The sequence below is a fragment of the Charadrius vociferus genome, unplaced genomic scaffold, assembly GCF_000708025.1.
Source record: "Charadrius vociferus isolate BGI_N301 unplaced genomic scaffold, ASM70802v2 scaffold15, whole genome shotgun sequence".
In the NCBI taxonomy this organism is placed as follows: Eukaryota; Metazoa; Chordata; class Aves; order Charadriiformes; family Charadriidae; genus Charadrius; species Charadrius vociferus.
Window position 1 is genome coordinate 3449472 of NW_009650064.1, and position 24905 is coordinate 3474376.

Below are 24905 nucleotides of genomic sequence, written 5' to 3' on the forward strand. Positions count from 1 at the left end.
CTTATCCACAGTAAAGCATGGATTAAAATGCTGCATTTCACATTTGCAGTGGGTCATCTGGTTACAAATCTGGGGGCTGGTAACTGCTTGTACACTAGAGAGTGGGGAACAATAAATAAGGGACCAGGTTAATATGAGTGGCCTTGTGCTTGGCAAACCCAAGTCTATATGCAGTGGGTGCACATGTGCAGAATGGACAGTATTTTCAAAGCAGTCTTGTAACAGTTTCTCTGATCAATGTCTGTCAAGTTCCCGGGGAATCTTCTGCTTTCCAAGAAGGATGAAATGCTGTGGTTCCTTACAAAAAGGCTCTGCCTGAGGCTAGATCTCTGTCAGTGTGATCTTGAAGCCTTCAACCATGCTCTCCATGTGCAGGATGAACGTGTCCTCATTGGAGTAGTGCTCAATAATGTTGTCATCCATGTTTACCAAGATACTGGTGACAAAGGCAAAAATCAGTATTTTTATGTATCAGGACACCAAGAGGGAAAGCCATGCACTCCACCACATGTGCTCGCTTCACTACAATGCCAAAGCAGACTCCAGGGACAACAGTGGGAATCATCATCAAGACCTGCCTCATAGCCCCTTATCGTCTTTGGATTAGAGGCTGCTCCTTGCCAAAGTAAAGGTAAGAGGCATGCCAGTGCTGGGATGTTAACTCCCTTAAGCTGCCTACAAGGCAAGCTGCATTCCAGATCCCCAGCAGACCCAGCTAGCTGGTGTGGGCTCCCCCAGGTACACCTCCCTGCTACTCCTCAGCCACACTGTGAGCTGCTGCACCTCTGTGGTGTGAGTTGCTAACACGGGGAAGCAGTGTAGTTTGTGCTCTGCACACAGCTCACAGGCCTAGAACTCAGCTTGGATGTGAGAATATCAACTATTAGAAGTGTATACCAGTGTTTTCCTAACTCTTTACCATAAAGTGTTTCTTCCAACAAACATATCACTTGGAAACAGTGTTAGAAATAAAGCAAAACATGGGAACTTTCACCTGTCTTCTCAAAAGCTAAAGAAATCCCCAGACAAAACAATGCCCTAAACTAGAGTTACAGCTGAAAATAAATGATTGATTTAAAGTTATATCAGTACAATACTGTGGTTATTTAGAAGTCAAAAAAGTTCAAGTGGAGAGATTTAGATTTACGGCAAGGCGTCGTAGCCTAGCTATTCTAAAACCACAGCTGTGATGCTCTAAATTTACTCAGCTGAAACCCCAGCAGCAACCACTGCCTGCCTGCCTTTCAGATTCACACAGTGGCCACCTTCTTCCTCTCACTGCAGGGAAACTCCACACTGCATTCACAGCAAAGGCTACACCTCTCCCACGCTAGCACTCCACAATGTTATTAAGCATATAGTCTACAAAACGGACTTTATCCAAATATGTTTTCCAAACACTAATCCTGTTTTTTCACAGTAAACCTATGAATACTGGTCAGACACCAACTGGAGACTCGTGTTTCCTCCTCTGCCACCCCTTGCTGTCTCCATAGACATTAAGATTTCAAGCGTATGGGCATATCTCCTAAAAGTGTTTATACTGCCCAGGACCATGAGGCCCCAAGGGATCTCTGAGTGCTTCTAAAGGATCCTGCAATAGCCCCTAGTTAGTTAGTTACTTACCCCTTTTTGCTCTTCTTATAAAGTTTTGCAATCTTTTCAACTGGCAGCCCATATTTCTCAGAGATCTGAAGTCACAATAAATAAAAGAAATAGCATTAAAGACTAATGAGAAATATGAAATTATCACCTCTCATTTTACCCAAGGCAGTAAAACACTATCTCTGCAAACTTTGACAGCATAGCTCTACAGAAAAGTCAGTCGCAACCATACCATACCTTCATTTAAGGATGATTCGGGAAGGAATAATCCTAAACATCTTGATTAAAAAAACACAATTGTTTCCATCCAGAAACTGGGAAACTATCGTTTTCATAGGGTGTGAGTCATCAAAACTGCCTCAGCATCTCCTACTGCTCTGCTCAAGGAGCCAACACTCTTCCCAGCTTTAGATTTTACCAGGGAATTTCAATCTGATCAGCCGCCTTTCTGCCGTTTCTTATTCTGATTTTCTGGGCTCATGGAAGCAAAGGCTTCTTCCACCAGGCAAAAGGCAGATGAGTAGCAACACATCAGGAGCTGATGGATTCATGGATCAACAAAAGACAATGTGCATACTTCTATTTATCAATGGCATTTCAAGGTTAGTTAAGTTAACGGGACCCTCCACGGGTCTTTTGTCTAAAAAGTATGTTCAAGGAACCTTTTATTGTGGGAGGGCTACAAATGTGCTACACACAGGACTAGGAAGCTTTTGTATTGTTGAGGAGGTGACTCACTCTAGTTACTAGGGCGGAAAAATAAGAACACTATTTGGCTCACAAAACATCCTCTGAGTGCACAGATAACAAGGTGAGATGCCGCAGAGAAGTGTGTTAACAAGGTATAGGACTTCTAAAATAAACCTCTTGCCAGCTGCTCAAATGCTAAAGCAGAAAATGCAGGAAAACTTTTGAAGGAAGAACTACTTAAGCTGACAAATTACCAACACTAACAAGCACTTCACTGGGATGCTTTGGCATTGCTTTGCAGCAGTGTATTAGTAGCTTTTTGGACGGCCATTCTGCAGTGAGTCTGTGGTGTGCCCGTGGAGACAGTGTCCCTGAGCCCTCTGTCTGAGCCAGGTTTCCTTTCCAAATTATGACTCTTTGTTGATGGAGCAGGTCCCACAGCTCATACTTTAGAAGAGGATTGTCCCAAAAGGCAAAACAATTATGGAAAAAGGACTTTTTGTCAGTGATTAATGTTCTGTGGTAGTCTACTGCCAACCAAAGTTAGTTTCCTGCTCTTCCCAGGTGAAATGAAGTTGCAGCTAAACAGCTGACTATTTATCTTCTGCATCAGAGAACTGAAAGGCACAATTAAAAATCCATTTAAAGACTGCCAAACATCAGTCACTGTAAAATCTTTTCTTTGTGTTTGCATTCAGACTCCCATTGAGAAAAAGTGATATTTTAGAGAAGTAAATTAAAGCAATTATCATGAAATAGAAAATTGAAAGAAAGCAATGTATAAACTCAGCGCCAAGGACAGATTCAAACAACCACATGTCGAACCCCAAGCACAGCTCCCGTCCAGAGAGACAGGTTTCTCTAAGAGAGAGAATTAATTAGCTTATACTTGCCTACATGACCTATAGTTGAATAATTTTCATCTTAGCTAAGATACAATTTTGTACGTAAAAAGTATAGCATAACTCCAGGATTTTGAAGAACCAATAAAACTTCTACGCTGCAGTTTCCTCTGACCACAGTGTACATCTGCGGCTAACAGAAAGGAGAGGATGTAATAAGGAGTAACTGATAAGGTACACCAGACTCATCCATTCCCTAAAAGTTTTGCACCTAGCAGAAAACAAAATACAAATTAAATTGTGGTTGTATTTGCTACTTCAGTTTTACTTGCACCAGCGTGTTTCACTGCCTTTTTGGATATGGTGCTGAAGATACCGATGGCAGTCGTGGTTCGATGTTCTCACCTGCCTTGGGAGAGGCCCAAGTCAGCATCACGGCTGAGCAAGCTTATACGCTATACAGTCACACTCTCCCTGCTGGGGGGACCAGTCCAATTGGTACATTTATGAGAAGAGGGACTTCACCCCACTTGTCATATCTCACACAAGCATCCTCACAATCGGACTATAAAACCAATCGTTTTCACTCTGAGCTCTATGTAGCCTATGAAAAAGGCTCTGCGTAGCCTACGCAAAAGGCTCTGTGTAGCCTACAGAAAAGCTATGTAACCACATGCACAGTGTGGAAATGCATCCTACAAAGAAGTTCCATAATGTCCTCATCTTATCTGGAGCAAGCTCAAGTCTTTGCTCCAAACAGGGCAGAACAAGGGCGACTCGAACCCAGGGTTTGCCATATTCTTGTGGGGGATGTCCTAACCTATTCCAGCTTCTTTCCACCACAGATGGGACAGGCAGACCCACCTAGCCTTCATGAACACCTGACCCAGCCTGCACACATAAATCCAAATCCATGGCCAGGATCCCCAGTAGGAGGAATCACCTACCTCTGGCACATGTGTAGGTACCCACACCTTGCTCCTCACTCACATCCTACCCCTGTCTACCACCATCTTTCCAAGTCTCCCTTCCTTCAATGCCTCATCCTGTGCCACCCACGGAGGGCAGCTGCCTGACCTGTGGCTGGTGACTCCTCTGGGGTACCCAGGTGCTACACTGTGAGGGCAAATCTTGACTGCCTTAGAGAAGTTCCCAGAGAAACTTTCATGTTCTCCTTTTATTCTGTTTTACCCTCTAGCTTTGCTTACAATGAATAGAAAGATGTCAGATAACCAATCTGGTGCTGAACTTTTGTATCTGTGGTTTTGTTGTACCCCTAAATGTAAGTTTTCATGTAATGCAATAATAAAAATGGCTCCATTTCACCAGATTGTTGAAAAAATCCTTCGTAACGGGCATCAGAGAAAAACTGCAACCTGAAAGTGCAGAAAATGTCACAACTGTACAAACATGAGGAAACAACTCTCTGGGTTGTTAACTCTGAAGCCTAGCGATATTGTAAAGATCAGTACTCGAAGACACTTTTCACTGACTCCATGCAAATAAACATGCAGGCACAAACATTCCTGTGCCATGGGGGGTTAATAGCAGCTAATATACAGCATTCTGTACATTCCAGCATAAAACTGCTCTAGGATATTTGGGATACCTAACACTCATGCATTCCAAATGTTGCTCAAAGTGGTTTGGGACTCTGGGACACCACTTCCTACACAAGCTCGGAGAGGTAGGGCTGAGAAAGCCTTGCCTGTCACACCGCCTATGACAGGTGTGGGATTTATATAACATGCAGGGATTAGTGAGCTTTGCGAAAGACTTCCAGCTGACTGAATAAGCACATTTCTCAGGAACCCCTAAGGATTCAACCAATTATACCAAACGGCGAGCTGTGGAAGCAAGGCTCGAAGTAGGGATATGGGAAAGCCTCCCCCTCACAGGCTCCAAAAACAACTCTCCAGTGCAAATGCGCTAATTCATGATGCAGAATCTGAGAAAGCAGAGAGCTAGCATCTGCTAGGGCATCTCACTTAACACCCTCTTCTGAAACACGTTTGTTGCCAACTCAGGGGGAACACCACTACTGCCAACTTCCATATAAAACAACAGCGTTTCTCACCTGACCCCAAGCAGGCTACAAAAAATTGTAAAAGATATCTTCATTTGGAGGAATATTTTCCTTTATCATCTCCATTGCCCATTTTTCAATCTTGTGAAGAGAGAATTCTTTCCTTCCCTTAGGATGCCTAGAGCAGTGGGACAGCCTTCTGAGTGGCACTAAAATAAATGTCTGGGTGTTCCTTTGAGCTGCAGTCCCCTGGTCTGGCAAGTTTGTCTGTAGCACACATCTGACAGCACAAGGCACCAGAAATGCTTTCTCTGCTGGAGTCAGGAAAACAGAAAGGGCGACATCTGGGCTGGTTGAGGCATGTAGGAAAATATCCTTGCCAACTTATTTCTGTGGAATGGTCCAGTTTGTAGCCCTACATTGGTTGGAAGGACACATACATAGGCAGGTATCTAAGCAAACTCTACTGAGCTCAGCTGTTAGCTTTTAATTTTAGAAAGACTTTGGGAGATATTTAAACTTCCCAATTCAGATCGCCTTCTGTAATTTGAATAAATATGTGATTCTGCACAATGTAAGACTGAGATCCACAGAGTTAACCTGACTTTGGATCAGGCTAAGCAGGATTCAGAACTGGTCAGTCACCACGTACGCATGATGTTTTATGGTGGGCAATTGTTTCACTATCAAGACTGACTAGGGTAGGATGCAAACATCTTAAAAACCAAACATTTGCATCACTTTCTGAGATATACTGTATCTCCGAAATCTGAGACCTCTACATATTTGTCAGAAGAACGAAATCTGAGAAGGAACCTGATTGTTCATTTGGAATGGGGGTATACATGAGAATAAAATAAACATATTATCTGAGAAAACAGTACCATTAATCCTGGAAAATTAGGAGAAAACCATAGACTAGGAATAGTGATTAACAACAACAAAAAAAGTAAAATCCATAAACAGAGAAGGCAGGTATGATTCAGGATCATTGCTGCTGTCTTTCAGATCTGGGGTTCTATAATATTCAGAGCCTCAGTTTCTAAGTTCTTAGCACCAAGCTTAGAATTAAGGATTTAGGATGTGCACAATTACAAAATTACATGATTTGCTGAAACGACTGTAGAGAGAGTATTTAAGAATATGCAGTTTGACAGCTTTTTGGCACTAATTTATCCACAATATCCTACCAAAGAGAATTAACATTTTTTGAATGTGTTCCTTCCAGTGAACTGGGACATTTTACAACAGATCAGATTTCTCTGGTGCCAAAAACATGCCACTGAGTCAGCAGCTGTGCTGACAGAGGTATGCAGAAACCTTTCCTGCTTCTGCACCAGCTTTGTTTTTATGTTACACAATGGCTGGAGAACAGGCATGGAGAGGCACAGACTACTTGAGGTAAAATATTCATGAAGGGTTATAACATACTTTAAACTTCCATACAAAGACAAGATGAAATCGTGTTACAGCTTATCATGAATCAGACTGCAGCCTCTTCAAATGAAGCCTGGCTTTTATTATACATGTGTGTTCTGCCTAACAACTGAGTTGCACTCACAGCTAACAAACAGTATCAGCAAAAGCACAGTTAGGAACATCCTTAGAATGCAGCTGACTCTCCTCGGAGATACCATGATCTGAATAGGTGCTTTAAACAATTTCACTAACCCACAAATCTTTTTGCCTTCTGCTGCTGGCCAAATATTGACCAAATAATTCTATCTTTACTGCATTTGAAGTGTTCGGTACATGCAACAAGACACCGTGACAGTTTTATGAGAGTATGAATATACAAACTTTAGCACTCAGCTGAGCTCTCTAGGGACACTTTCATCCATTCCCATTTTCTCCCCTACATGTAACCAAGACTGGAAATCAACTCAGCATCCCACATGTCAGTCTCACATTAGTCCCCCCACCGAAGCACTGAGACACGTGGTTGCTTTTTAACTCTTCCCTCACCAAATTTCGTATCTACTAGCCATCGTCTCATATAAACAGGATTAAATGTGTAAATAGCCACTCATGATCACGGCTGATGGGTATCAAGCAAAAGTTCAAATCAAAGAAGCAGCAGAGAGGCAGGCTGGTAGGTAGGTCACTCTGTGAGTGAGGGCTAGAGAAGAAATTTGAAACAGAAGGTATGAATGACAGCATTGGCTCAGCAACTGCCTCTTATATGCTGGAACAGCAATTGCACAAAAGCCATATGAAATTCACATGGAAACAGTGCATCCTTGGGCCTCCTCTTTAAAAGATGGCTGTGAACGCACCAATGGGCATTATAGAAGATGCAACATGCTCTGAATCATCAGTTCAGAAAGAAGCATTTCAGAAAATTGAGCCTGCACCTCTCTGCTTCCCTGACACTGGTTAATTACCACCATTCCTCAAGGCCTAGGTCTCCAAGAAATCAGCTTTGCAACACTATTTAATCCCAGCAACCCGCTGACAGCACAGGATTCGGAACACACCAGCACTTCAGATGCACGCTCCAGAAAGCCTTTATGAAATGCTTTAAATGTAGTTGAGAATAACTTCATCTTTATATTATGTTTTATCTCAATAATACACTGAAAGCCTTAAGATTTTCTTGCCAAGACAGACAAACAATGTGAGGACATCGGATACTTACCGCTTCCATTAGCCCCTTTACTGTGGGTGATTTCAGCATCAAAGCATCAAACACCTCATCTGTCTCCTTCCTCACATACAAAAGCACTGAAACAGAAAAAAAGTCAAACTTGGAGCAGGTTCAGTCAATTGAACAGATGAAACACCCCACACTGAGTAGAAAAACAAATATTAATCCATGACAGATAAAATGAAGTGCTGAAGATAGTTTGAACTTTTAAAAAAATGTACTCTTACATCATCAGTGATCTAAACATGGAAGACATCATAGCTGCTTTCAAAACAGGCAAAGAAAATTCAGCAAATTTAATTTGATGTGAGGAATCTATATCTTCAAGAATTTAAACCTCCATCTACTGAAATACAAGAAGCTAAAAACCAGTAAGGGCCTGTCCCTGGGTCATAGGACAAAACACGCAAGCTAGGTCTTCCTAAACCTGTGTCGGCTTGCACCTCTCCAGGCTTCATCCACAAGGCTGGGAAAGGAGATTCAGAAAAGGCAAGTCTGGTTTGTCTTTAATTGAACCTTTGAGAGCAATATCCATGGAACGGAAAAGAAATAGTTCTCTCTGACATTATCATGTGGATGACTGCAAATGGGCCTGGTCAGTCTGAAAACAAACACTGGAAAGAACGAGTCCAAAGTCATATGAGACTTTACATGGGAGACATTCACACACACAGCTGGCTGGCAGGCATTTACCTCTGTGCCCTGCCCTGCTCAGGTACCCAAACGCCATTTGCACCCCTGAAAATCTCCTCTTCCTCCCTCAGATAACCTGCTGGGTCTCAGTGGTTCGCAGGCGCAGTGTCCTGCCCTCTCCACCTCCTGTTCTCCCCTCTCTGACTCACACAGGTCAAAGGAGGAAACTTGCTGTTACATGGCAAAAGCAAAGCAGAGGGCTAGAAAGCAAATACACATAAACACCAGAGAAATGTTTTAGGTGTAATCTCACATGACTCTGATAAAGTAGCAGGTTAATAAGGTGTTCCGCAATTCGTTTTTTTCCCTAAATAAACTGCCTTTTCGAACAGCAGTGCTGCACAACAGGTGCAAATACACATGCACTGTCAGGTATTTTATGTCTGTGTGATAAACTACATTGGTAATAATATTTTTTTTTTTGGTAGATAGAAAAAGGTATCTTTTGAAACTGCTAATCCTTGTGGTCCAAAAGATATCTTCACCAGGTAACTCAATAGATGACTTGCGGATGAACCAACAGATGATGGTATTTTTCATACAGAAGCAATTGTTCAGAAGCTAATTCTCAGGTCAAGACTGTAGCAGGGTGGACCCAGGCCCATGTGCAGAGAATTGTAGCTTCAGGTTTGGACATAACTGAAAAAAGATTTGAAAAATGGGCAGATCAGTCCCCTGTCTTGGTCTACAAACCAGATGTGCAGGACAATGGGGGGGGTTTGCATCTGCTAGGGCATCATTCAGAAGTATGAGCCACAAAACTGCTACCACAGCCACGCTGAGCCACATCCTTTCCACCTAAGTTTTGGTAATTCTTTTGGACCTGCCTGAGACTGTCCTTTTAAATGACTTAGAAGCTGAGATAACTTTGGGTCACAGTCTAAGTAACTGTCAGAAAATAAAAGAACAAAAAGAAATCCACATCAGTAGTTAAATTTTATTGGGTCTGATACGGTTACTTGCATAAGCAAGCACTCACTCAAAGTGCTAATTTTACCTGTATTAACACTTTTATTAATTCAGTAATTCTTTTCTTGTGACTAGAGGGCTGTCCTGTAACTCCTGGCTTTCCAAACATCCGGACCTCTGCCAGCCTTAATAATTACAAACGCATCTGAAAGGAGCAAAAAAATCACTCGGTCTGAGGTTAACCTTGGGGACAATCCATGTGCTGAGCTTTAAATCTCTCTGTAGTGCTCGGCATGTCAGGCAACGTTATGCTGAATGAAGGATCTATTACAAGGATAAGAGGGAACTTGAATCACTATTATACACACAGAGAGCTGGATTAGTAAACATATGGGGGTTGTTGGTTGTTTGGTTTTTTTTCCTTTTCCCTGACAGGTGTGAAAATCTCGGCTTTGATTCACCAGGGCACTTTTCCATAAATTACTCCTGGTGACAGCGATGCCTTCAGAAGCCCCTGTCCTGTCCCTGCCCTTATGCTCCGTTACTCTGGCCTGTCTCAGTGAATTTTCATCATGAACTGTCTCAAACAGCAGATGTGAGTGAAAAAAGAACCCTTTTTTCTGAGTTGTTCTTCAGACAGATCAGGTCCCTGCTTCAGCGTACAACGCAGCCCCACAGGCCTTCGTGCTGGCACAGCCATGGAGAGAAGGCCGCCTGGGCGGCAGCAGGAAGCACAGCCGGGGCGGAAGGAAAGGGGCAGCAAAGGCTCCATTGGGCTCAGCAGCACGGCCACTGAATGCCAAGCCATGACTGAGACCATGTGACACAACTTGTAATTATGCCCTCTGATCCTACTGTCACCATGTTCATGGCATCTAGATGGGCTCACATTAATAGCACAAATTGCAATTTATTGGGGGGGAAAATCTTATACCAAGCAATGAGCTATTTTTGATTGAAAATTGAAAGATAAATTCAAATTTGTCTGATGTCTACCCTACTTGGCCCCCGATCTTAACTGAGCATTGAAACCCACGGTAATCTCTAATGCTCTTTAGACGTTAAAAAGAATTGCAAAAGATGGGGGTGATAAATTTATCTTTAGTTACTTAATAGCCCTGATTCACAAAACTGCAGAGCAGCAACCAGCCTTTGCTGAAGGCAAGGGAGGTTGTCACACCTGGGAGATTTTTGGAAGCCAGGGCACTGAATTGAGGATTTAAGTGTGAATGCAGAAGAACAATGTTAGATACCTCTTTTGAAAGTCTTCACAGCTTGGCTCTCTGTTGGCAAATCTACCAAGGCACAAGACAAGCAACAGACATGTGGCAAAAATGAAACTAAGGACATGATGGAACAGTAAGACTTGGGCCACGACAAAAGTCTGAGCCCAGGCACTACCGATGCTCTGACAGACACCCTATGAGCAATTCCTACAGTCTTTGTAAAGTGGCCTCTGGATGGAGATGTGGCACGTTTTAGTCAAAGCAAGCAGGGCTGGTAGCTGTGACCTGGTTTTTCTTTCCCACTTTTGGAGTTTTCACTAATTGCCCAGGTCCAAATTCCCTAGGTGTCAGAATGAACGCTGTCCTCCACAGGGACGGTTCACAAAATCCTGACTGTTATGAATCCAAAATGTTTCAGAGTAGTTTAAACACAACTTTCCTGAGAGACAAAAGCTAGACAAAAAGATGACTTTCTTCAAGCTGAGGACTAGAGGATTGGAAATCTCCCTGATCTGCAACACAGCTGCTGGATTTATAATTAATGGGAAACTCCCTATGAAATCTGAAAGGGAAAGTGATTCAAAAAGTCTTACTGAGAACTCAAAACAGGAAAAGGCCACAAGTCTAGCCAAGTAACTAGCTGCGCTGCACACTTGGTACAGATTAACATACTTTACATGTCTCTGTTGGGCATTTGTACCTCCCTTAGAGGTCAAGGAAATGAAAGAGTAATTCACAGAGATGCAGCTACCTGCGTGAGAATAGGAAACTTGTTTTACCAATGGTTTGCAAACCACTTCAGACCTGTTCTCTTAAAGGCTAACCTTTAATACTTTTGCTTCCACTGGACAGTGTTGCAATTAGGTCCATCAGGCAGCAGTGAGGCCGTATACTGTCACTTCAGTTCTTCAGCTGGGCTTGGACCCCTCACTGGGTGCTACTTACCATAATGAGCCACCTTGGGATTACATTGCTTTTAATGCATATTTTCACATATCAGACCTACTCTCTCTCAAATATTACACCAGTGTTCCATCTATACCCGCTCTATAGGATTCTGCTGTACCAAATAAATTTGGGAGACAAAAAAGCTTCTAGTACGGCTAAGCCTGGGAAAAACAGCAGAACATTTTAATACCCAGTGAGTCCTGTGGCAAAGACAGTATTGTCAAACGGGCAGATTCAGCTGAGCTGTGCCCCATCAGCACAATCCCAGATGCAGGATTCCTGATGGCAGCAAGTTCACCAGAGCAAAGGCCACGCTGGAACAGACTTGACCTCCAGCCAGTATAGTCCAAGTTGCAAAAAACACCGAACAGGATGGGGACGTGAAGAGAGCATCCTCCAGCTTCTCTGGTTCCGTGCCTCTCCTGGATTTAATTATTTAACATAGTTTTGCCACCAGTTGAAAGACTTTTTTTTTTTTCCTTTCACATCTTTGCCTTGAAATGCTTGCAAGTCCTGGATGATATTAAAACCACTTACCACAGCAAAGGACAGGAATAAGCAAAGCAAAGCAAAACCTCTGTGCAGGGAACTCTCTAGGCTTCCAGCTGGGAAACCCAGGTGAAATTGCAGGAAATTACAGTTCTTTATGTAGCCGTCCCCTTCTGCTTGATGGAGCCCTGATGACGTGAATTTGGTCAAGGCCTTGAGTCAACCAGATGCAAGTCTGTGGTCAGTGCTGACTTCACATAACCAATTGAAGATATAATTAAAAGAAGAATATGTTCACATTTATTCCAGGAAGATACCAGTCTCTGTCCTGCAATCTTGTATGCTTCCCCTGGTTCAAGCAGACCATCCTAACCAACAGAGAAACTTTGCAAATGCAGGCTCGTGGGAAGTTGTTTCTATAAAGCTCAAATGAGTCTTACAAATGGTGCAACTAAGAGCAATTGAGCTCACTTCTGTACCTTGTTGCTTTGTTGTCTCACAAACGGATGGGTGAACCTCAAAACATTTGCAAGTGTGAGTTATGTAAGTTCATCAAACTCCTGGAGCCTGAAATAAACTTACATGACAGAACTCGTGAGACCAAAGGAATGGTAAATATTCTCTAACTGTGGCAGTGTAGGAAGCTATCACATACACTGGAAGTGAATGTACACAAAGCAGATTTTGAGGGTAGAATCACCATCTGCTCTTCCTTAACTTCAGTGCAAAGTTTAACAGCTCTACCTAAACCATTGCTTCAATGTTACTCAAGTTTCACTTTAGCAGACTGGAAAGCAAGAGTTGGACTGGTATAGCATGTGTAATGTGACCGTAATAATATTCACTCAGTGCAGTAAAAACATTTAAGGGAAACAAACTCACAAATTCTTAAACAATTCAGTTAGGTCTGCTGGAAGATGTCTCTCCATGCCTTTTATTTCTAATTGTGTAGGAAATTTCTGAGATTTTATTCAGGCTAATCTAAGTCTGCAATTAGCAGGAACTTGCCTGTGTAAGGTCTCTGTGTTTGACCTAGTGCATCTTGCATATTTGCTTGTGATCCCAGCCAGAACAGAAAAGATGAGCAAAAGTTAAAAATAGACAACCACAGATTTGCTACTGGAACATTTATGAACTTCGTAGCTTGGCCAAGAATCAAGAAACTTTCTAGCTTTTTTACATACACTTGTGCCCTGATCCCTTCTTGAGATAGAAGTCTTTTTTTTTCTTTTCTGCTTTTAAGTCATTTCTAGCATTTGTTAAAATGCCTCCTTGGCAAGTGTAATGATCTCTTCTCTCATCTACCCCACATTTGCATCAAAACAACTAACTTGGTCAGAGCCACACCTGCCCTTCCCAGCTTGAGGGCATAAGTCCCACAGCATTGTTTTTAGCTGCTAAGAGTTGGCTGTTACCTCTTTTCAGGCCTTCTTCTTTCATTTGTTTCAAAGGGGATGGACCAAACTCCTCCTCCACAGGCCGGAACATCCTTTTGACCAGGACACTGCCACTAGAAAACACACAACAGGGACCATGTCACAGTAAAACTGTGCTCCCAGCAGGACAGGAGGCAACAGCAGCAGTCATGACTCACTTTGTACTCTGGCAAAACCCCCGCGAGCTACTCAAGTAGCACCAGACCAGAAACTGCAAGGATTTAGCTTTCGATGCTTATCTGAACTCTCAAATTGCCCAGACTGACTGGCTGGGATAGGTGACAGGAAAATACGCTCCCATATTACATATGATTTTGAAAACCCCGGAGGCCCTTAACTGTTTAAATATTGAAGGAAGAGGGGCGAGGAGGAAGAAACAGCTAAGTAAGGAGCTGAACCCACATTTACACATGGATTCACCTCCTCTTTGGGGTCAAGGAGACAACCTCAGGAAACACCAACAACATTTCTAAAATCCAAGACCATACAAGACAGCAAGTTCCAAAGAAGTAACATGCTGGGCCAGATCCAGCCCAAAGCTGTTACACGCTCTGCCAGGGAAGCCGAGGGCTGAAGGCACCATGGCCACCCTCTCTCCTCGGCACAGCTTTGGCAGGACTCGATGTCTCCTTTTCATCTTGGAGGAGAGAACTGAAGCCAATGTGCTTGGTGCAATAAACCCCTTTGTTTCTCAAATTCCACTGTGAGTACAAAAAGGGCCTCCTGTTTTCAAGTCAATGCTAGCTGCAAGTGCCTGGCCACTCCCTACCACAGGCCACTTTTTGCAGGCTTACGTGAGTGCAGTTGTCTTACTTCAAGCTGAGGATTTGAGGGTGCTCACTTGGGATTCACGGAACTTATAAAAGTATGGGGCTTGCATACATTACAGTTAATACTGGCTGGACTTCAGTCACGCATATTAAAAACCTTATTTCGTGGCATCTCTAACTATTTTAGGGAATTTCTGCAATTATTCCAGTCCCTCCAAGGCCAGATAGGGAGTGGTCCCATTTCCAACCTTCCCCTTTTCCAGAACCTCCCGATCTCTTTCTGCCTTTCTCTTCTGGTGCTTGGGCATTCTCTCTGCAGTTCCTGTACTTGTCACATACACACACATGTGCTGCTAAACAGCTTTCAGGAACGCAGTGAAGTTCAGTGCTTTGTTACAAAAAAACGTGGTTTTTAAATTAATTGAGAACCCTTATACATATAAAAGGCACTTTATTAACAAATATATTGTCTTGTCCCTATATTGAATCTTATGGCTCTTTAAACTGTTTTACTTGGAAATGCAATAAAAAATAGATATAAAAAGCAGCCAGTTCACATGAAGGAAAAGAAGAAAGTTAACAGGAAACAAAACCTCCCTCTACCAGTTAGTTCTACATATTATTCACCTACCATTAGCGATGGGAGAATGTGAGGGAAGGGGGAGAAAGGGGATCAGTTTTATGTGATTTTGTGTTTTGTGCCCGCTTTCTATGAGTTTGAACTGCTAACTGCAAAGCTTGTGAAACAATAAATGCCTTACCCTTCTCTCTCATCATCTGTATTATAGTAAACCTAGAAGGACGGGAAAAAAAAGCAATTATTCCCAAAACTCAGACACCTGTTTAACAGAATAATTTCAAAAGGAAGACAATACAACAAGTGGTTTGCAGATTTTCATCTGTTATAAAAACCTTTTCCTTCTATAAAACACAAACATCTCTTGTTCTAAATGCGATCTGGAAAAAGTGTGACTTAGAAAAACTGCTGTTGGGTATCATCTAGTGGAAATATATCAAAGCATTTTGACAGCTATTGCTCTCTCTCCTGGTTTATATCATTTTCCCAATTATTTTACAATCCTCTAAATCAGATCACTACTCACCTAAATTATCCCTAATACAATTTAAGCCACAACACTCACAAGCTTTTGAATGTATTTAATACTGTCTGAAAATCTAATTAAACTATAAAGACCAACATTAAACTACAGGCCTAATGGAAATACAATTACTAATGGTACAGCTGAACTTTTTCTGCACAGACTGTGGGCAGAAGCTCAAGTCCAGACCGTTGTTTAGTGTAAATCAGTATAGCTCACAGTCACTGGGACCAAATTTACAACAGCAGCAAATGCGTCTAACAGTAGCAGGGGAGGTATAAAATCATAGACTGTTGTAAAAGGCTTTACAGAACAGTCAGCCAAATTCCTCACAAAGTGCCTGCACAGCGGGTCCGCACCGACAAGTGTACCAGCATTCCAGCTGCTGAGTTACTGTGCAAGTGCTGGGCGAAGGCAGGGCACCGGAGCCCTGCGTTCTGCTGGTTCTGAGGTCTGTAACTCACTCTATGACCAGGGCCTTACGGTCATAATAAATCATTCTTATATTAAATAATACACAAAACAATTGAAAAGTTCAGGATAGCAAGAATGCTGATACTGCAACCAATACAGCAGTAAAAGACAGGGCTGAACACGGCCTAAGAGCTAGTAAACTGGGGTATCTTCCAGTTAGTTTAGAAAATTATTTACAGGATTACATATACTAAGGAATGCTTCCGCCTTCTCCTGTTTTGAGACAAAACCACATTCTGGTTTGAAAGCCACGAGGACAGAAGGTACCCAGCACTGATATGCGAGTGGGCGTCTTTCCAATTTTGGAGAGTAAGTCAGTGACAGCTGTGATTGCAATGTCTGTGCTCTTTGGGCTTTGCTCTACCACAATTCTCACTGCTTTAGAATAAATGACAATTCCAACACTCAGTGTCATTTAATCTTCATTATTTTAATATTTTGCAGCAAGATGCATATAAAATTTCCTCATCTACTATTTGTCTTTATAAACACATGCATAAAGGTCTCATTCCACTCCCCGAGACGTTAATAAATAACAGGTTCATGTACAAAAAATTGTCAGAGCTGACCCTCCAATTTGGATTTTCAATTTCCCAGCAAGCAATAAAGTAGGTCTTGAAAGAGTCAAGTCAGCAAAACTTCCTCACACTTACTGGTGTGATAATGACTCCATGACTTCTGCACTAAGCCAATACTGAATATTAGCATGATAGATTTTTACTTTGTAGAGCGAAAATATTTTCTTCCAGGGAATTTCCAGATCTCTAGGTGATGCCGACAGAAAATGGGCAGCGGTGTTTAGTAAACCTACTCTTGACTCCTCACACATGTAAGAGCTTGGTCTTTGTTTTCAGTTGTCACAGGGAGGGGGATCTCTGCTACCACAAGGTGGCACTTCATTTCATCAAGCCAAATAGCACATTCAAACCCAGACTTACTTTCAGTCACAAACCAACCTCCTACTTCAAAATTCTTAACTATTTGTTCCATTCTTTCTTCCAAGCAAAAGAATGGCAAAACCATAACAAACACAAACTAATCAGTGGTTAATGAAGTATAAACTCCTTTTTTGCACCCAGAACTCAGAAAGGCACCTGTCTCTTGCAAGGTCTTTTTTAAGTGACTCACCAGGAGTTGCATTTACCAAAAGGAGAGCTGAAATAAACAGTCCCCAAGAACAGTGCTTTGTTTTCCTAAAATCTGCCTGGGAGCGCACATGGCAGGTGGGCACCGGCTCATCTCATTATCATTTCTTACCTGTCCAGTTCTTTGTAGGTTTCCAAAGTGAACATCCGGTATGAAGAGAACTGGCTGGGAATCCAGGTCAGCCATTGTTTTGAAGAAGGTGATATCGCTCTTTTTTTGCAGAGGGAGTGCACTCAACTTCCCTTCAGCTGTTAGGAGGATCACAAAGCAACGTGCTTATGAGAGGAGGCATGTTAAGCGTGACTTGGCCCCAAATCAGAAAGGCCCGTCATACTCACAGTTATTACATGAGGCTTGGGATGTCTGGCCTTTGCCTTTCTTCCTGTTCTGCTTCCTCTCTTCATCTCGGATTTTCCTTTCTGCTCCCTGATGCAAAAAAGACAACCCACAAATATTATCCAAAGAGGCCACTGTGAGCATCGTACCCTGCAATGGCTGCTGGAACTACAATGACAGACACATCAGAAATGCTGAAACAGAGACTGGTTATCCCACTACAGATAAATCTGTCCAGGTTGTTGGGAACATGCCAGCTCTGGATCGATCACCTGTGCCTGAAACACAGGCTGGCACATCCAGCAGCCCCCAGGGCTGGAGACAGCAAGAGGAACATATCCACACACTGTTTTGGAGGAGACGGGACAGACGGCTCAGGCAACGTGCAGTCTGTAGCAGAGCTGTTGCCACCACAACTTGTGCAAAGGGCATCCTGAGCCTCTGTGATGGACAGATACATCAGACCACATACTTTGTGTATGCACTGACGTAAAACACCTGCAGGATTGCTATCGTCTTATTTCATGTCTGTGCCAAGCTTTTCCCTAAACTCTTCTCCACCCACCTTGTCCGGGGGTGGCATCACTCCACAATGGCCAGCTTCGTAGAGGCCTTTGAGATTTGCCAGTGCAAGAAGGCTACACTAACAGCTTGCCAACAGCGCGAGGGCTCTTACAGAAAAATACAGGCATTTCAAACAGGGAGAAGCCCTCCAGAAACTGGAAGGCAATGTAGCACTGCCCTATTAGGCCCCAGGAACTCCTGGGAAGTTACAGGCTTCTGTTATGTAAATACACTCCCAACAAGTTTAGAAAATAAAACTTGTTATTGACATAAAAAGCAGCAACACCTCCTTTGAAGTTCTCCTAATTTACTTTATAAATATGAATAGTCATGTTGTGAAGGGTATTAAAGATCCATATGCTCCCAGACAGTCAGCATGCAAAATTAAAGATTTTTTCAAAATTAAAATTAGAAGTTTCTTTAAAAGAAAGAGCGGAGGGGGAGGGAGGTAAGAAAAGCCAAAAATATCCACTCAAGATGGCAAAAATCATGCATAGGCCAATGAAACAAGCTTGTAAAGAATGCAAGGAAAGATGTACTCCCTGTTGTGATCTATCAATAGATTTCCAGAGGTTGAAAGAGGTGGAGGAAGAAACAGCTCTTTAAAAAACATGAAGGTGTCTGACAGAAACATTGCTTCCAGACCCAGGTCCCAATCCAGTTGTCACTGACTTCAACCACAGAAGACAAGGGATTCAGAGTTGTGCCCTAATCAAAATTGTTTCTAGGGGTACCTTTGTACCTTTAAAGGCCACTGTTCTTTGGCAGAAAGGAGCAAAAATATGCCCCACAGCTACTGTCCTGCAGAATACACATCCCTGAGAGTCCGGGGCTGCACAAAGCGGCTCTGCCAGCCACAGCCCTACCTACCCCTCGGTGCTACCGCTCTGCTGCTCACAGGTAATGGGACCAACCGTGAAAGTCATTTCGTACGTGGCAGCAAGCACGAGTTTCCTCCTAGGAATGCAGAAACTGAGGACTCAGCCTTTTATACACAATAAAGAATATCTGTTTTGCTGATTTTTCTTTGATATTCTCTGTAACCATGAACATGGTAAAGCTTCACAGCTTTGTCTTCATTCACTCAAGGCAAGACACCGCCCAGTCCTCCTGTGTGTGGGCAATCTCTGAGCAGGGCAGCCATTCCCACCCTCTGGTGCTCATTTGTGCCACAACCACTTTACAAATGTGGTAAACGCAATACCCACAAAACTACCTACCAGCCCTCTGAGCTAGGAGCATCCCACATAGCACAGTGCGGGGGCCCACCAAGCCCACATGATGTACATCATTGTTGTAGACTCTGAGACAATGGTCTGCAATAAGATTTTTGCATACCAGAGCAGTTCTGCTGGACAATTTTCACAGCTGAGCCATCTGACATATATCTAATCTAATAAATCAGAGTTTGCATATGTCTTCAGGAAAGAAGAAGAAATAACCCTTTCATAGGGGACCATAAATTAGGCTCTGACCAGTCAAATAATTGAATGAGTTTTTGATTTTTTTATTGATGTCTGGACTTTGAATAAATGCAACAAGTACTTCTGCTACTAAGCATTAGCAAAACACAGCCTATGAATTTCAGCTGATTCAAAATATTTTTTTTCCAAGTCTTCATCTCATTTAAACTTGTGTCTTACATTCTAGCTCCAGCCTAGCAAAGCCCTTACCATCATAAGAACCACTGCCACCACCTTTATGAAGCTCATGTGTACACCTGTTTCTAATTCACGGCCAAAGCGTTCCACATTTGGTAGGACAGGCCCATAGACTTCAGCCTTCTTCTCTCTAAAGCTGAAGATTAAGAGGCAACTAGAGTTGCTCAATACCCTATGATAATCCATTTTCCCTATGACAATCCATACTGAAGACAAGTGAGCAGGACCTGCATATATTCCAAAGAGCGTGTAGTTTTTCAGAGTAAAGAAAACAAGATTAATTTATTTGATTTTGGAACAATGTTATCCTATTTGCCAAGTCAAATGCTTCTGCTTCTTTTCAGCAAGGCTAATCACATATAGAAAATCAAAATATCTCTGAATCCCCAGTTCCTTCATACACAGTGGCTAAAGCATCTTGCAATATATAAATATAAATAGGCCTGGTAGCAAGTTTCCCTGACAACCTAGTTAAGGAATAAAAATTATATTCTCCTATCATAATGCAGCATCAGTGATCTGCACATGATAAAAAGACTGCAAGGGCACAGAGAATTAGCACCGAAAAAACAGGATGTGCACTGTAATGGTCGCTTTGAAGATTGCCCACTGGAAAATAAACAGGGACAAAAGATTGGAGAATGAATAGGGAGCAAGCACATGATTACAACCGTTGCAGCCTTTATCTCCATACATTTATGTCATGAAGCACACATTGGATCTGAGTTGGTGTCGTTCTCTAGTTCATACACAAATGAATACTACATTTAAGCAACTGCCTGAGTAAATACTAAAATATAAATAATATGTACCATTTAGCTAAACGCGGTTTTATTTCTTCAGGGATACTCTGTCCACAACAGCTACGCTGTGTTTCAGTTGGAGGACATTAACTTATCAGTGAACGTTTTTCTTAAAAATTGGATACCTCAACCTGTGATTTATCTAACTTACTATACAAACACATCCACTCATCCTAAAGAGGCACCATCACTGCAGAAAAACCATTTGTAAGAACACCGTCAGGCACAGAAACATTTTTTTCTTCCACGTTTCAAACGAAGATACATTTCAGTACTTAGGCAGGAGGAATTTACCGTGCAGTTCCTCTCATCCAGGTAATTGTAATAAATCAGGTACTTTTCTCATCAGCTTCTCTTTGGGGTTGTCAGATTGGCGCATAACAGTGCAATTCATACTTTTAAAACGTATAAAAATTATTTTATGTTTGCTGTTTGTTTTTTTTTTTAATGACCCTGTAATACTTTTTTAACTGATCATGACAATGAGGTGGGCAATAATTGTCTCGGCTTCATGGCCTCTCCCCAACAGGCAGCAAACCTTGACTTTGTCACTAGAGGGCGAGTCGCAGAGTTGGCAGAGAAACCCAGCGAGCCAGGGACCCTCCATTTATCACCACCTCAACAGGTGCCAGGGTTTATTTTGCCATCTTGGAAAGAGGAGAGTACCCAGCCCTACCAGGTACCTTCCTCTGAGCATGATGATTCCTCCCAGTGCCACCAGCAAGTGGAAATTCTCCAACCATTTACTGATTTACAAAAGTACCGTGACAGACGGATGTCTGTAAAGATACAGCAGTGTAAGTGAGGGGGAGAAGCAGGCCCCAGTCTCTTTCCAAGTGCTAATTAGCACAAACTGTCTTGTGAATTGACCTTCATAATTTTAATTCATTTTCATTCATTCAACTCATTTTCAGCCCTGCATTAAGTTAAAAAGCTCTGTGTGTACATACGCGTGTATACATTTATATTATACAGATACATATCCCATTATCGATACCCTTGAGCCTTCCAGTTCCCACTTTCAAAACAGTTTTGATGTGGATAATGCTTTAACTACCCCTGTGATCTTTTCTTCTACTTTGAGACAGTTTTGATTAAAAGACTCAACATCCATTTCCTTCTTTTTAGTCTGGATATTTGAAGTACCAATTAAGCCACAGATGCAACGAACACGTATTATTCAAAATCTCCACCAGTTGTGTCTACAGGTCACCCTTGATGAGTTTGTGCTCTGAATTTCCTTCCTTTTTTAAAATAATTCAGATTTTTCTAATTGCTTTGCAAAAACAGGTAGATAAAAATGACTTGTTACTTTGATATTTACTGAGCTTTTAACATCCAGCTGCAGCTTTAAATCTCTAAATATTTGACATTCAAAGTTACAATTAAAAGCATAACATTTTGACTGCAAGAAGACCTCAGTGCATACATTTACGTTCATTACTTTCAAAGTTTTTGCTCCACTAACACAACTGACTGATTAGCCCTCAAGATTCTGTTGTCAAGACAGCAACAGGGGAATGAACTGAAAGAGGGGAAGGAGCAGCAGCACACAGACCTGGAACAGTTGAACTCTTACCCTTTCCATTAAAAAGTTAATGCTACGTATTGCCTGGGGCATGGCCTTTTGCCTTTCTATTCCCATCTGTAAGATGGCAAGACTAATTTGGATGCATTTATGAGTCGCTTAAATAGATGTAGGCTCCTGAATCCCTGAACCTTGACTAGAGCCCAGGCATCAGCTCCCCCCTGGAAGATCTTTCCCAGCTGGGTTAAAGTCATCCACTGGCAGCTGTTAAACACAACTGAAACGTGGTCATGCTCACATCTAAGAATCATCACTGAGATAATATTTCTGAGCAGCTGTTTCTATTCAGTGATATATACAGCTGACCATGATGCTGTCAGACTCATTAAGGCGTGACGTATGTTTTGGTGCTGAAAAATCTTACCAATTCCCACAAAGGAGCGAGTAAACCTATTGTAAAAGAACCAAATTTTGCAAAAGAGGGAGTGAGCAAAAAAAGGGAAAAAATAGTTACTGAACTACAAAATGGGAACAGCTAGTATATTTTTGCAGTTTACTTTTAATAAGAAAATCCTAGCAACCTAAAAGTCTCAGTGAAGCTTCCAAAATAATGGTATGTAATCAAGTGGAAGAAAAAAGCATTACCTGCACCATTGGGACTCAGAGTTTTCCACTGTATCATAAAGGAGATCTTAGCAGGCCTTTCTGAAAGGTGCATTTGTCTATCAGAGACCTCTCCACAAAGTTTACACATTACCTATCCTGGCTGTTAGAGCCAGAAGACATAACATCATCAGAATGGCACTTGCGTGAGCCTATGGTCAGCACTGACCTTCCAACTAGAGACCTTTACCTTTGTGCTTTCTGTGACTTTTTTGTTATTCCTGTATCACGACCTATAACATGCTGTTATAAACAGTCCAACTATTGCTCACAAGCTGAGAAATCAGGGCCAAAAAGGCTGCAAAGCAGTAAAATAATGACATGATAATCTGTTAGATTTATGATATAGCTGGTCCGAATTCTACCATGAAACACAATTCTTTAGGGAAATTAAAAAAAAAAAAACCCAAAGCATTTAATTAGGTCTAACAAGTTTCCTCCTCTACCCATGGTAAATGTGGTTTCCACTTACCTTGTCACAAAAGACCTTGATCTGGCAGTAGGCTCGGTGGATGGGTTTATTGCTGCGGTTGTTGTAGCTGTACGTATCGATCTGAATCATCAAAGGAAGCCCTTTTACTCCTTTCTGTGAGGAAAAGTCTGTGCTCAAGCAATTCACTGTGATGAAAATCTGTGTGCCAGAGAGATTACTTTTAAAATCTAGTGCAAACAGTCATTAAATTTCTGGAAACACATGACAACAAATTGTGAAATAAAAGCAGATACTCCCCTCTCCAAAAAATATTTTAATTCAGCTGTGATCCACACTCTGGCAATTCACACATTTATTCTCCACTTCTGTCCTTAGTCCAGCAAAGATGCTCCTGTGCTGGAAAGGCAGACAAACTTTTATGGCATGTATCAATGCTTCAGTTTGGATCAGGAGCTCACATCTGAGGTGAATCATTTGATTGCCCCAACTTTCTGTGTTTTGGTTCACACCAGAGAGCTCAGAGTGCATGTGCTGGATTCTTTTCAAAAGAGCCAGACCAGAAGATGTGTCCTAGGAGCACACCTCACATGCTCCAGCTGTTAATGGTTGCTCAGTCTGTGGCAACTGACCAAAGATAACCTGAGATGAAACCTCCTAAAAAGCATCTCACGCAGCTGTCAGGTCTTTAGCCATGACTTGTTTCACCCTACAAACCTGCTCCGTATGTTTGCACTATTTGTTAATGTAGACATAAGAAGATCATCTTGCATTGTCCTTTGCAGCCATATTTTGGTCTGGCTTGTTCTTCCGACAGCTCACAGTTTAACTTCAGTGTGGCCAAAGAAAAGTCCTACCCTACCAACCTCCCCCAATCCTCTTCTCACTCTCCCTTCCTCCATCCCATCAACAGATACTCCTGATCTTCACTTTAAAGGTCCTTCACTATCTTTCTTCAATTTCAAAAATGCATCTCATCCTGTCTTTCAAACTGGAAAGGAGTTTCTCAAACATTTATAAAACTACTCCCTACCTTTACCGTACAGCATTCATGCAACTTGACACTGCCCTTGGTTCCTGGGAAGCCCTGCCTGCCTTTGCGTCAGAAACCTGTCTCGTGCTTTCCTCTACGCCCACTTATGTCTGTTGATAGCCACCAGCCACCTCCTGCCCTCTAACCTCCATCGGTACTGCGGGGCAAGGTGTGTCTGCTCTGCCGTGTGTTTGTACAGCACCTGGCAGAAGGGTCTCCCACCACCAAGTCTCCCAAGGACTACCTGGATGCAAAGCAAACCCTGTGAACTGAAACATCACTGATAGCTTTCAGTCAGGATAGCGTGCATGAACCTTGGGAGATTAAACTGTGTTAAAAACCCAATTGTTCTTCCCAGTGATGAATATGTGCATTACATAGTAATTTGGGTCAATTATTTATCGACCTGATTCGACTTTTCACTTTTCCTCAGTTTAAAAAACAACAGCAAAACCCCAAAATTAAGGGAAAGGACAAAGAATACCACCAGTATGTATTGCCTGAACCAGGAGGATGTGAAACCTGCTCCGGCAGAACGAGCGCTCTCGGGACAGAAGAGATCTGCGGAGTCTCTCAAACAGCCCCGATGCACACCTCGCCGGGCAGAGGAGAGGCCAACAGACCCCTGGCGCCTGGGAGGATTCAGGAAGGGAGAGCATGAAGGAACCCCTCCCTGATCCACAAGCAGGGAAAAAAACAGTTTGAGTGACCAGAATAGGAACATCCCTAAGAGAAAGGCAACTGAGAACAGAAAAGGGCTCCGGCAGGGCTGGTGGGGGGATACTTTACCCTAATGGCAAAAGTTAACATTACAGTCAGGTTTTTTACAAGAGCCAGAGCAGCTTGTTTGCCTGACTGAGCTAATGGCACCTCCGCATTTCTGCTT

At 42.4% G+C, this 24905-nt stretch overlaps 1 protein-coding gene across 1 annotated transcript in view; it reads right to left on the minus strand.

The window, feature by feature from the left end:
• Window positions 1–321: 321 nt before the first annotated feature.
• The window catches only part of GRHL2 (grainyhead-like 2 (Drosophila)), a 102817-nt gene continuing 78233 nt past the window's right edge, over window positions 322–24905 (minus strand). The window contains exons 9-16 of the mRNA XM_009891912.1: window positions 23029–23187; window positions 17340–17427; window positions 17113–17249; window positions 15043–15074; window positions 13491–13585; window positions 7802–7887; window positions 1627–1691; window positions 322–436 (exon numbers count right to left, since the gene is read on the minus strand). Of these exons, the coding sequence (XP_009890214.1) occupies window positions 322–436; window positions 1627–1691; window positions 7802–7887; window positions 13491–13585; window positions 15043–15074; window positions 17113–17249; window positions 17340–17427; window positions 23029–23187 (777 nt within the window). The remainder of the gene's footprint in view (window positions 437–1626; window positions 1692–7801; window positions 7888–13490; window positions 13586–15042; window positions 15075–17112; window positions 17250–17339; window positions 17428–23028; window positions 23188–24905) is intronic.